Here is a 14,687-nt window from a genome sequence, read left to right as displayed (position 1 = left end):
ATTGTTTTTTTTTTTTCTTTTGTAACTCATTTACTGTGACTCACAATAGATAAGCACTTATGATGTTTGTAACTAATTCACACCTGTAATNTATCTTTACAGAGAATTTCCAAAATGGCAGAAATTACCCTTGAAACAACAACGGAAATAGACGCAATATCGTCAAGTGGCTGCACTTTAATCACAGAGTTGCCAGAAACAATTATGATTAACATATTTGAATACTTAAAAGGTGCAGAATTAGATTTATGTAGCCGAGTGTGTACTCTATGGAAAGATATCATTGACAACATAATGCATCGCCGAGTAACAACGTTTACAAGGGTAATTATCATAGCATTATTTTGTTGATTTAATCCTATGATTATATAAATGCTACAAACGCTCAAAATTCCAAAATCGATTAACATAAATCATTTCTAAGTTAGAATAGAATAGAGTAGAATGTTTCTTAACGTAATAGGCAATAGCCTGTTACAAGGGGGATGTTTATACAATTATTAGAACTTTACATAAATTAACTTTTCGATGAGCATTCGCCTTCCGTCTGTTACAATCAGGGTGGTTGGATTTCACAATTTTTTGATTATCTACACCATGAAATTGACTGTACCTGATAGCATTTGATGTGCTCATGCGTATATTAGATTTATAATCTTCAAGCACACGATTACGCACATAATGTTTGTACGTGCGTATTATTTGTACTTGCGGTTTTGTTTTGTTTTTTTTTTGTTCTTGTTATTTATTTATATGTACGCGTGTAATATTTATATATATTATTTGTACACGCATTTAATTATTTGTTATATTCATTTCAATTAAAAAGATGTATTTCATCTATGTAATATATTGTAAATATTTTGTATATACCCGGTTATGCTATAGCGGCACCAGGAATATACCGCAAGGTATATTATTTAATAAAAATAATCTGGATCTAATCTGCATTTTTTCCATATCTAATTGGTTGATTCAAATCAGCCAGAATTGTTAAATTTTCAGCAAAGCAAAGATTTACCAGTTAATAAATTATTCTTATCTTTACAGAGAATTTCCAAAATGGCAGAAATCACCCTTGAAACAACAACGGAAATAGACGCAATATCGTCAAGTGGCTGCACTTTAATCACAGAGTTGCCAGAAACAATTATGATTAATATATTTGAATACTTAAAAGGTGCAGAATTAGATTTATGCAGCCGAGTGTGTACTCTATGGAGAGATATCATCGACAACATAATGCATCGCCGAGTAACAACGTTTACAAGGGTATTGTTATAACATTATTTTGTTGATTTTATCCTATGATTATATAAATGCTACAAACGCTCAAAATTCCAAAATCGACTAACATAAATCATTTCTAAGTTACGGAATTCGGTTTAGAAAATTTTAATTACTGAAATGGCTTTTTGATTGTTAGTTTGCATGATTTGTGTGTGAAACTGTGTTTTCTCTTTTTGAATCTAAACATTTGTAGATTTCTCAGTCTTTGATGGATTCAGTGCTGTGTCTGGATGATGGATCTAGTGCTGTGACCGTAGGGTCGGTGTCTTGTCGACACCACGTCAGGATGTGACACCACCGAGTCTCTCAGGACTCGGAAATCGCGACTTTACGTCACGCGAGCGAATAGATTTGGAGTAGAGGTGAGGAGAGTGACGAGGAAGTGACTCACTCGGATTCCATATTAACTAAAAATAACAATTTTAATAATAATCAAAGAAAATACAAATATATTCGATTTTTGTCATAGTCCTCTAATTATACTAGGCCGTTCGAGAGAGAGAGTTTACCAACGAATCGCGGGTTGATAAATACCTTTCTTCTGGGTCGAAGATCTGTTGTAAGATGACACCACCGATATCTAAATGGTTCTGGGTCTCGTCCGTTAACAGGAGCACGGAGGTGTGGAGGCACGAAAGTGGGGATGATATCCTTAAAGAGGCACGATCTTTGTCACGGCTTTAATGCAGGAGTCGTGGTCACGGTGCTAATCCTTGAGGACGACTTTGGAAGACGACTGACCTCGGGTGTTTTTTCCGTTTTCTCTTGTTATTCCTCTTGGGGTTTTTTCCATGAGATCAGGTGGTTGTTGTTAAGGGTCTGGCGTCCAATATGGGCACTCTATCGAAAGTTCCGGGTGACACATTACTGACTAGCTGGATCCTCCTCAACAAGGAACCAACTCCGTGGGAAATAATCTTTATGGCTTTTAGCCTAACTTGATAAAACGCTAGAATTTAGATGATTGAATTTCCCAATAATTAAAATTTAAAATAACACTTTATTGTTGGTCTGTTCGTTCCTCACAGGTAGATGGTCAGATATCAAATTTTGATGTATTAAAAATTCACACGCGCTATCGTTTGTTAGACCAAAGTCTATCAAAGAATGAGTATTTTTTCCGTATCCAGTTGGTTGATTCAAATCAGCCAGAATTGTTAAATTTTCAGCAATGCAAAGATTTACCAGTTAATAAATTATTCTTATCTTTACAGAGAATTTCCAAAATGGCAGAAATTACCCTTGAAACAACAACGGAAATAGACGCAATATCGTCAAGTGGCTGCACTTTAATCACAGAGTTGCCAGAAACAATTATGATTAACATATTTGAATACTTAAAAGGTGCAGAATTAGATTTATGTAGCCGAGTGTGTACTCTATGGAAAGATATCATTGACAACATAATGCATCGCCGAGTAACAACGTTTACAAGGGTAATTATCATAGCATTATTTTGTTGATTTAATCCTATGATTATATAAATGCTACAAACGCTCAAAATTCCAAAATCGATTAACATAAATCATTTCTAAGTTAGAATAGAATAGAGTAGAATGTTTCTTAACGTAATAGGCAATAGCCTGTTACAAGGGGGATGTTTATACAATTATTAGAACTTTACATAAATTAACTTTTCGATGAGCATTCGCCTTCCGTCTGTTACAATCAGGGTGGTTGGATTTCACAATTTCTTGATTATCTACACAGATTTATTTCTACATCTAATTATATTTTAACGTATACATCACATTCAGTATGTACCTTTTTACCCGTTTTAAAAACACTTCAAATTTATTCATTATTCCGTATACAATATCTCAATGTTTTTACATTACATAGATCTTATTTTCGTTATTAAATTTATATTTATGATAGCTACTTCAACATTGTAGATTAATTTATTTTTGTTTCTTGATTTTTTGCTTTACTAAATACTATGATCAAGTGTTTATCTAACTTTGACTGTCACTTTAAATTATCATACAGGTTCCGTAGAACCAATTATAATGTTAGGGTCTATGAATTTTTTTAGTAAGACTTTATAATTTTCTCGCAAAGACCCTATATTCACTAAAACCCTATTGGACAGAATTTTTTTTTTTTTTATCTTTGTTAGTCTCTCTCATATTTTTACTACCATTACATTAGTAACATTTTTCCTTTACTTTTACTTTACTATTTTCCAGTTTTACTAAGCTTTTATTACAATTTTTTTTCAATTACTGTTTTCTTATTAGAGGAATATACACTTAATTCGGTATGATTCTCTTGTCAGTCCTGTTCTTTTTTAGTCGTCTATTTCTAAAAGAACAATCCATTTGAATAATCTTGTTTGTATTCATATCAATTGTATATATTATATTGGTGAACTATCCTACACGAATTACAGGTGTTACTTGTGTGCTTTCTAAGACCTGCTTGTTCATCTTTTGCTGGAAACTAACGAGAGAGTTGCAGCAGTGAATCTGAACTATTAAACGGACTGCATACTACACTCGTGTTTTCTTGGCCTTTATCTCTACTCAGGTAATTCAACTCGTGGGTGATTTGTATTTTCTATGAATCTTTGACGTGAAAGTGATTGTACTAGATAGCATTTAATATGTTCACGCGGGTATTATATTGTATTTTTACATGAATTCTTTTTCGTGAAACTGACTGTACTTGATAGCATTTAATGTGCTCATGTGGATATTAGATTTATAATTTTCAAGCACACGATTATGCACATAGTGTTTGTACGTGCGTATTATTTGTATTTGCGGTTTTGTTTTCGATTTTTTTTGAGTTTTGGTTTTTTTTTGTTCTTTCTTGTTATTTATTCATATGTACGCGTGTAATATTTATATATATTATCTGTACATGCGTTTAATTATTATTTGTTATATTAATTTCAATTGAAAAGATGTATTTCATCTGTGTAATATATTATAAATATTTTGTTTATACCCGGTTATGCTATAGCGACACCGGGAATGTATTTCCCGGTGTCGCAAGGTATATTGTCTAATAAAAATAATCTGAATCTGGCCTCATTATGTAAAAAAATTTTCCATTGGCAATGGGTAAAATCATAATATACAGTAGAGCGTCGTTTATCCGAATCAATTGGGGACTGGGGTTGTTTGGATAACTTATTTTTCGGATAACCAATTATGTATGAAAAAATATATTAACCTATCCCATGTTGAAATTTTTCTCCGTTGCGTGTCACTTCGCGTTAAATTTTCGTCGATGTTAAGCCTAACATAAACTTTCTAAAATAATAACCGTGGCTACTGTATCGTTAAAAATTATTTTTTTATTTTGTACAAACAAAATAAATATTTTGAAAAATATAAAAACCAAAAAAAATACACTTTAGAAGTTGATCTAGTATCAAAAACGTTTGATTCAGCACGACACACAGTCCTCAGAAAAACACCACACAAAAGTGCAAGTGCTGCCAGCTAACACACACACACCAACAAAAAAAATATTGGAGTAGCCCAAGATATAGCCAAAGATTGCAGTGCCACAGCACTAGTGAAAATTTAAATTTGCCGACTGGAATGCTTTCGGATAACCGACTTTCGGATAAATGATGCTCTACTGTATATACATAAACTCTTTAAATTAATTAAACATGAAATCAGTTAAAATCAGCTTAATCCATTTGAAATGAAATCAGCCAATGGAAAAGTTGTTTAACACATTAAGTGCCATGTATTGCAAATAAGCAACATATGGCATGGTTGAATTGCTCTACATTTAAATCTGAGAAGTGTAACTTTGGATCAACATGCTACCCATATAAACATAATGGATATAGTTAAAGCATGGCCTATAAAATAAAAATTGCACTTAACCCACTAATTTTTATAATAGACTATTAATAGGAATTTATTTTCTCCCAATAAAAAGAAAAATGAGCAAAATTTGCCTTTTCTAATGTTTTTCTTGCACAATGAATATGAATAAGTACAATATCATAAAAACAAAGCACAAAAACAAATATTCAAGAAACAATCTTAATTTTCTCTCAATGAATATAAACAGTAAAAAACAGTGAATGTATTATTTCAGTGATTACTCTATTTCTCTTGGCTTTCTATCAATACAATTATGCAATCTTGAATGTGTTAGTTTTGTTGAGTTCAAAAGCTGATGAGCATACAAGATGGCATAATGTAATTAGGGAGGGGGGAAAAAATCATTCAGGCAACACATGCCTAAAAATTGAGAAAAATGTTTTTTAACAATGCATAAAAATTATATTAAATAGCCATCATATTTGTGTTAATTTCGTTAATAAAAAGGATCATGGCCCAATGTAATAATTTATGTCCCACTACTGTGGTGCTTAATATGTTAATACAAATCATAAACATTGAAATACTTAATACTTTTGTTGTGTTTTCAATTACTTGCTGTGTTTTTACTTCTCTTTTGTGACAATGCTCAAAGCGTCCCTATGCTTCAGCACCATTTGACCGAAGGGTCAACACTGCGTTTGTGATGACAAAGTTGTCAGTCTGATACCAGTCTTTTGGACAGACAAACCTTTTTGCATGAGCCGTAGAGTGTGTAGACACTTGGACTTGGGATGGAGACAAATTGGGCAAAAGAAATGCACTTTACAACTTTATTATAAAAAATAATACCCATTTATTGATTATATAAACTATTTACACATAAGCTTTAAGCGAGAGAGAAAGAGAGACAAACATTGGTGCAAAGTATTTACCTGAAGATCGCTCTCTTGATTTGGGCCTTTTTTCAGAGAAGATGATACTATAGTCCTTGATGGGTATGTGAGGTCATCGATTATCAGTGGTTAAGCTTCTGATTACTGGCTATTGGCAGAGTATCCACAGCAAAGTGTATCCTAGTGCACACATGACCAACCTTCAAGGATGGACAGACTCTTCTGTCGGACAAACTCCTGGTGTCAATATCAGACATTGCCTTTTATTTGGGGATTTTCCCTCTTTTCTTCCATTACTCTTTTTTTGTAAAGTAAATCTCCACATCCAATACCAATTTTGTTGTTAAGTTCCTGGTGACACATTTGACTTGTCACCTTAAATAAGGAAGCAAGTATGTGGGAAAAGTTATAATCATATCCTTTAAGATTTTTTTTCTTTTGAAAAATTTTTTTGTTGAGTCTGAGCTCTCACATCACACTGGCCTTTCCAAAATCATGCTTGGTCCCAAAAGAGCAAGTTCAATTTTCAGTTTGCTCCTCGCAGTCGGTGTGACAATAAAAGAAAAAAATCATCGCTATCTTTTGATGAGCTATGTAACATTAACAAAATGCTATCTGTTGGGCTCCCTAATTAATTCTGCTAATTGTTGCGATCATTTTTTGTCTGATTTGTTTTCCATCTGACTTTATTTGTGCATGTGAGAGATGATTTTCTAATGGGTAAGCAGCTTTCAGTGGATGTAGCATTGTAGTTGATGTTGTGTCTAGAGTTCCTTGACCTTGTGAAGGGGGTTGATCTTCGAGAAAATGACTACAGGCAAAAATGGGATGCCTAAAAACATCAGCATCATAGTGAAGAGGACTATTATGGCTTTGAGTAATATTTTAAAGCTTAGAATTTGATCGGGCTTTGGTTGTTTTTCTTGTTTTCAAATTGCATCTGATTGACCTTGTTTTTCCTCGTTTCTTACTTCTGCTTGAGTTGATATAGGATTTACTTCAGTTCTGAATGGCTCCTTGTTTTTAAGTTTCGTCCCCTTCCCGTTGGGAAAAATGAAATTGGTTTGTTATCCTTCTCTTCCGTGGATTGGATCATTTGTTGACCCTTCTCTTCATCTTTTTAAGAGTGAATTTTATTAGAATCTGGCAGATTCTGTAATTGAATCTGTTTCTTCTCTCTTTCTTGAGGTTTATCTTTAATTTTCTCTCCTCCTACTATTTCTTGGGTTCTTTCCCATGGTCGGACAACTCTGACAACATTTTCCCTGTTGGTTAGGATCCTCCTTGCTCATGCTTGTTTGGCTTTCTCCCTTGTCTTGGAGGGCTCTTGGAAGCTTATTCCTCTTCCATCAGAAAGTGTTATTGTTCTGTCTGCCATATTTATTCCTAACCTTAGGTCAGTAATTATAGCTCTTCCTAGTAATCTGTCAAATGGATACGTGATGTGATCATCAATGATGTAACATATGTAAAGAAATTGTAGAGGGCCTATTTTGAATCAAAATTTGCTTCTTCCATATGGATAGATTTTGTCTGATGACTCTTCAAAATAATCTCTCTTTTCTATCGTATGTTCTATGAAGTTTGCCTATTTTCTGCACTAGGGACCTTTGACAACAGTGTTACTTTCAAGCCTGTGTCTACAGCNTTATTTTCTTCTTTTATCTTATTAACTTCAGCTTTTATTGATTGAATTTCTAAGTTTAACTGGCAAAATTTTTACTGAATTAATTCATATATAGATCTTAATGTATATTGTGAATCGTCAATACCTTGTTTTTCGATTTCTCTTGCCGGTTTAAAATAATCCTGAATTTTCGAATTTCTAAGTTACGGAATTCGGTTTAGAAAATTTTAATTACTGAAATGGCTTTTTGATTGTTAGTTTGCATGATTTGTGTGTGAAACTGTGTTTTCTCTTTTTGAATCTAAACATTTGTAGATTACTCAGTCATTGATGGATTTAGTGCTGTGTTTTTCCTTGGAGTTCGTTTCTCTACGTGAGGTGTTTTTTTTCATTTGTCAATTTCGTCAATAGGTAATACTACGTTCACACACAATCCACGACTCCCTTCGATCTCGATTTACCTACAATTTGGATTGTAACTGTCACCAGACGAACGTCAAGCTGTTCGCACAGGCAGTCCACTCAAGTAGAACCCGGCTATTACACGCAATGATAAAACTGATGTAACTACGCGATTAGTCACGAACACCAACAAACAAAATGGACGTTTTGGTTAGAAATAAATACTTTTTCTTGCCGTACATCTAATAATACACAGATGTCATCGTCTCTCCAGATGTCTTTTTTATTTCTCTGTCGATAGCCCGACACGTGTTCCGCAGCCATCTTGCATTTTCTCGCGCGCGTAGGATTGTGGGATCTTTCTTATGACTGGATCTAGTTTCGAGAACTCTCTCCAGTCGATCGCTATTGAACCTCGTTTCAGTCGAGATTGAAACGGTCGAGAGAGGTCGCACCAAGGGATAGTCGCCGACCTTGGTCACAATCTAGATTGACATACTCGGTGCGAACGGGGTATAACGGTGTGTAAGTTTAACTACGCTATTTAGATTGTCCTTGTGAGGATGTTGGATTTTATGTATTTAACGCAAATGACGTACAATATATAGGCTATATATATTATATTGCTTTGTGGTGTTTTTAAAAAGGTTTGCTATAAATTCATATTTTGTGTTATTATTATTATTTGCCTAATGAGCTTTTAAGAGCACAAAACCAAAATGAATTTAAACAGTCTATCTGAAAAATACCTCGTCTTCAATTGTTTAACGTACTTAAGAAATGTGAGATGATGTGTCATTTTCCACTGTTGCATTGTTTTTTTTTTTCAGATGTGTAATAACTGTTAGAAAATTTTGTATTTCTGTAACGTTTTGTATTTTTGTAAGAACCGTAAATGCATGATAGTGTCGAATGCTTTCTAGTAATCTATGCTTAAGATTTCTATTGTTTGTATTATACAATTGTCATAGAATGACTGAATGTACGAGTACAGGTAATTGTTCTTTGGTGTCCATACATCAATGACTTCTAGGACAGCTTTTTTGTTGTTTAAAATTATAATAATAATCTTCATTTTGAAAATGTTTAGAGAAACGTCGATAATTGACTATTCTTTTCAGTTTCCTATTCGTTAGAATTTTAACTTTAAACATTGTTTTTTGAAGAGGAAAGCTTTAAACTTATAACTTTTTCATTGAAATCCTATCAATTAAACATATTTATTGTGTATTTTATTTGTATTTCAAAACTTACTTCAACAAACTGCAGAATCTTTTTAGACAATAACTTGTAACTTTGTGTAAAAATGTATTCATTTTAAATTATTCTATTGCAGTAAAATAAGTTTTCATTAATTGTATTATCTAAATAAATTTTACATTTGCTGTAAATATTCTGATTTATTTAAACAGAGAATTCCTCTTAGTGTAATAAAAAACGCAATTAACGTGAACGACTCGGAAAAACTACGTCGCTACGTTGGGTTCGAAGATCATTTTCAATACATTTGGTTCGTTTTAGAAGATGAACATGAATATGGACCTAGAACTCTGTCTACGTATCTTAATAAATTCGGAGAAATTACATATACTTTTATTTCATATCATAAATATTTGAATTTTATGGAGAAAGTCTATCGTAAGTAGCTGTACTATGTAAGTTTGAAATTATTAAACAATTGTTAATAACAATCTCGTTTTTAATTCCAGGAGTAAATCGCACATGCAGTTTCTTTAGAGATTATAGGTTGTCATCAATAGCAAAAATACAAATATCAATGTTTCCAAACATTCCAGGTGTTAATATTATTAATCATTCGTTGGACCGCTTTATATTCCGATCTGAATTTTATGAGTTAACAGATTTTATGAAGAAAATAAAGAAGGAATACCGCAAAATAAACATCCGTCACGTACGAAAAAAATGTGTCATCATCTACGAAGATTTTGCCTTAAGGAAAATGATAGACAAAAAGGTTCATTACCCGATCGACACCGATACATACATGTTCACAATATTTCATGGGGAGAGAGTGAATGCTTTTGCTCTTCGTATTGATGTATCTGAAATTATTCCTACAATAAAAAAGAAATTGGAACGGTTGAAATATTCTAAACCCAGAATGGTACAGAAGAGATGTTTCCTGTATATTTTCAATAATGGGTATGTACAGTCCACCGATAAAGAAATTCGAGCAATTAAGGAAGTGTTTCCTCTAATAAACTACGTTGCTGTTAACGTTTTACCCTTATATATATCAGTCGCAGGAGATGTCGACTATTTTCGTCGAAAGATCGATCTTGAGATCGACCCTCTATTTGATATAATGGTTTTTGTATGGTGGGAATAAATGTATTGCATTAAACTAGTTTTGAATAAAATTGGGCATTTAACTGTCTTTGATTGAGAGTATTGTTCTACACAGGAGTTTTAATCTTATCTCCACCAGGGCCACACTGAATGTTTTAGTACTTTTCAATGGGCGGTTATAATCCACTTTTCTTAATATAAATGAATAAATAACTACATACGTGTCTTGAGAAAGCAAAATGTTTTAAACTGCAGAGTATGAAATTACGGTGTTTTATTGTAATACCAATTATCTGATCGCGATTAATATAATTTAATTAATTTTAGTTAACGTAAAATATTCCGGATTTTCTGAGGTTTTCTTTGAATAATTAGCCCAATATTTGGCAGAATTACTATTTTTCCGCGGTGCTTGGAATCATTCCTGCAATCGCCTCCTAATTTATTTGAAATTAGTGCACGTGACGTCACTAAACAGACCATCAAAAGGACAGGTATTTATATATTGTTTCGTCTTAACCAATTGTTTTTTTTTTTTCTTTTGTAACTCATTTACTGTGACTCACAATAGATAAGCACTTATGATGTTTGTAACTAATTCACACCTGTAATTTTTAATAAAAGTAATTTTGAATAGAATTTAATAATTAGTTTTCTTACGTGATAAACTATGTTAATAAGAAAATCGGCAGAACTCATTATATTGACAATGTGTAACCGGGTGAGTTATTTGTTTACACACAGAAATACCAACTTCTTCCGTGAAGGAACAAACTTACGAGCACAATAACTTTTAATAACTTTTAAACATGGTTTTGAATTAATATAATATATGTTTAAAGTATATTAAACTTATTACATATGGCTTATGTAATAAGTTTAATAAATCATCGAAGCATTGACTTTATTAGAAAGAGTATATAATTTATAGAAATAAAATACACTGAGATCAAGAGGATATTCAGATATAAAATACAAAACAAATCAAATTAACATTATTTGATAAAAGCCTTTATATAAGAAGTAGGATAAACTTGAGAAATAATAATAATTACTGATATTTCTGGTCTTCTGGGCACTATTATGTATGGCTTAGAATTAGAAAATCAATTGTAACATATTTGTAAATTATTTAGTCATTCATTAAAGTTTAAATAACGTTACAGAACTTAAATTATCATCAGGTAAAGAAGTAATATTAAAATCAGATGACAAAAATAACCGTTGAATGTACAGTAAATCCGCAAAACGTACAAGATTTTTCATCCGTTTTTCTCCATTCTCCCTGCAGTTTAAAGAAAGATATTGCCTTATACATACTGCCTGTGTCCAATCAGAGATAATCGAAAATACAACTAATATACTTGCAACTTTTTAACATCTCTTTTTTCACGTCGAATGAAATACAAGTGACAAAACTATTCTTTCTTCATTCTAACCTTCGTAAGCTTAACGCTGCTAAATTTATATTTCTTGTATTATTTTCTAGTATATTAACTTTTTAAATTAAACCAGGTTCAATTGTGTTATATCGAAGAGAAGTCCTCTCGTGTGCGCACTGCGTAATCATGTGTAAATATAGCGAATGGTGTTTTTATACACATTGTAGTTGTGGAAACAATAACGTGGCAAATCTAGTAAATTTAAAATGAATTTTCAGGATTTATTTAAGAGATTTAAATTATTTACAATGTCAAATAAAAATCTTTCGAATGAATGAATTGAACATTTAAAAAAGAACAATTAATGCAAGATGTGATGTTTATTTTGCGGTCATTAAAAGAAGAAAAGGCTATATTATGTTCTAATTGCATTATCAAGGATTTTATCTTCCAATTTAAATTTGATAATAGATGACAACGAAGTGTCTATGGGGAAGAGTAATTTCCAAGAAGCCGCACTTCTGCTCCATATAAAGCCCAATATTTACTTTTCAAAAAGTAAAGTTCAACCAACGAAAGTGTTTTATCAGAAAACAGAGCAGATAAAAATCCCAAATCGGACAATAAGCGCTTAAGTAACAAAGCCCAAGTTATAGAATTATTATTATTGTTTATTAATTTTACTTTTTTATAAATCAATCATTTAAGGTTAGATTCTGGTAACTCTAAGTTCTTTAGATGATAACGAAAAATAGCCGTAATTGAACTTATATCGGTCTTTCAATTCATATCTCAACACAGCTCGTCACCGAACGATTAACGTAGAAAATCGACCTAATGAATCTGAATTTGATTTTCAAAAGATTGACTCTAAATAAGAAGCAGAAAACCCAGACTCAGACGTATTAAGGAATGAAACAGTCGAAAATGTGACTTAATAGACGATTTCTTTATTCTAATCATAAGTTTCATTAAATTAGCGAGTGTAAATTTCAAATATATCTTGTTTAAGTGAACAGAAAACGAGCCCTATGAGGTAAAACAAATATCCAAATATTTGTAAGATGACTTCATCTTTAACTCAGAATGAAATAAATATTTATGGACTTTTCCCAGTCTATTTATATTTATTTATTTTTTTTAAATACTAGCATTTATGTGCAATGAAGCAAAATACAAACTTTTCCTTAAGAGTCAAATTTGAACCTTTAACCAGGGCTGTGGAGTCGCATAAAAATCTACCGACTCCGACTCTGTCCACGGGCGGACTTGTTACCGAAAGAGACCCTGAAATTCTGATGTCATCGCGTGACTTCAGAATAAAAGATTCAATAAATAGAGTTCTAATAAAGATAGAGCGTAGGAACTTTTTATTCCAAAGCTAAAAGACTTCTCTAACTAATATATAATTATGTATTCGATAATTTTTACTTTTCCGGCTGTTATATATAACAGAGGAAAAGTGTAGCGCTCGGTCAAAAATGACCCCTCCCAAATTTTTAAATTTTTGGACTCGGGACATTTTGAAATTTCGAGATACGCAAAAGATTCGATTTTTTTTTCTATATGTGTGGATGTTAGACTGTGCGTGGGGGGCACGATTTTGTTCACCCTGTTTGAAGCCTAATAATTTCTGTGGTCAGAATCGGAGTCGGATGGTTTAACACAGGAGTTAGTTATTAAGCGTCAAAGTGGTTGAACTAAATCGTGTCCCCATATACATTCTAACGTTTTAGATGAGAACATCTGAACGGGTTTTACTGTAGTATTATAAAATGGCAAAAAGCTTACTTTGAGGGTAGAGACGAGTTTTATTTTATTTCTTAAAATTTTGAACGGCTTTTAATTTTGAATTTTGTGCTAATAACGAATAAAATATTCATTAAGAGATATGACACATGACCACTTTTAGGTCTTTACCCTGTCGACCTTTAATTAAGAACCAACATTTAATAGTATTAATTAATGCTCCTTTATACGTGAGCTACAGTGCCACATTTCGTTTCTTAAACATTACCCATTCTGAGATATTGTATTTAATATCTCAAAACAGAAAATAAAGAAATTAAACAAATTACACGCCAACACATACGCAAGCGAATTTTTTTCTTTTTTATTGACTTTTTTGAAAGGTTCGGGAGGTCTCCAAACGTGTATATCTGCAAAAAAAACAAAAAACTTGGAGAGTCAAATTTGACACGATTCCAATACTTTTCCGTTTTATATACATAACAAGTTGGTAAGTAAAAGAGTCGGAGTCGGCGGATTTTTTGACGACTCCGGCTAAAACACCAAAACTCCATGACTCCGACTCCACAGCCCTGCCTTTAACATTAAACGTGTGGCATTGTTGCATTTTCTGTTACAGCTATTAAATCGTCTTACATGCTGAGGCCGAAAAATATTCTCATTTTGCCTACCTGGTTGGAAAATGTCTTTTGAACTGTTAATATATTTAACGTAATCATTCATTTTTTAAAAAAATAAGTACGTACTACACTTTAATATCCTTCAGTTTCTCATTCATGATCACTGCTCGTACAGAAAAAAATTCCAAAAACATGCCATTTTACCCGCCCTACCTTATAAACGGTAATTTTTTCGAGAAGAAATGGAAAAAGTACATCGGTTTTCAGAGTAAGAATTGGAGAAAAATTAGCCGCTTTCCGAATTTCGTGTAATGTACTGTATGTCGTTTGTTTACACTTTTACGATGCAAAATTTTTTCATTCTCGGTATCTCCCGTTGATATTCTAGGTCGAATTCTAGAATTTTGTCTCTTTTATCAATTCTATTCACGTGCAATACTGTATTTCGTTGAAAACAATCGAGAAATTACTTCTCACAATATGTTTCGGTGATTTGTCAATTTGAGTAACTGCCAAGGAAGCTTGTACACTGCGCTTCAAAAATTTTTTTTCATAGATTAACAAAAAGCATATTTATATTATTCAAATTAAATTTAGTTATTAGTAAACAGTAATTA

The 14,687-nt window shown here is 32.3% G+C and overlaps 1 protein-coding gene across 1 annotated transcript; it reads left to right on the top strand.

Moving 5' to 3' along the window:
• The first annotated feature begins 114 nt into the window (after positions 1–114).
• Positions 115–10,401, top strand: LOC111612897. The gene is made up of 5 exons (XM_023354184.1): positions 115–324; positions 1,051–1,272; positions 2,505–2,726; positions 9,422–9,647; positions 9,719–10,401. The coding sequence occupies exons 1-5, from the start codon at positions 115–117 to the stop codon at positions 10,357–10,359; spliced, it is 1,521 nt and encodes a 506-aa protein (XP_023209952.1). The 3' UTR covers positions 10,360–10,401.
• The last annotated feature ends 4,286 nt before the right edge of the window (positions 10,402–14,687 follow it).

Source organism: Centruroides sculpturatus, unplaced genomic scaffold (genome assembly GCF_000671375.1).
Source record: "Centruroides sculpturatus isolate CEXI.00-Female unplaced genomic scaffold, Cexi_2.0 scaffold1721, whole genome shotgun sequence".
NCBI lineage: Eukaryota > Metazoa > Arthropoda > Arachnida > Scorpiones > Buthidae > Centruroides > Centruroides sculpturatus.
The sequence above is the reverse complement of the archived record's forward strand: the minus strand, read 5'-3'. Positions and strand labels throughout refer to the sequence as shown.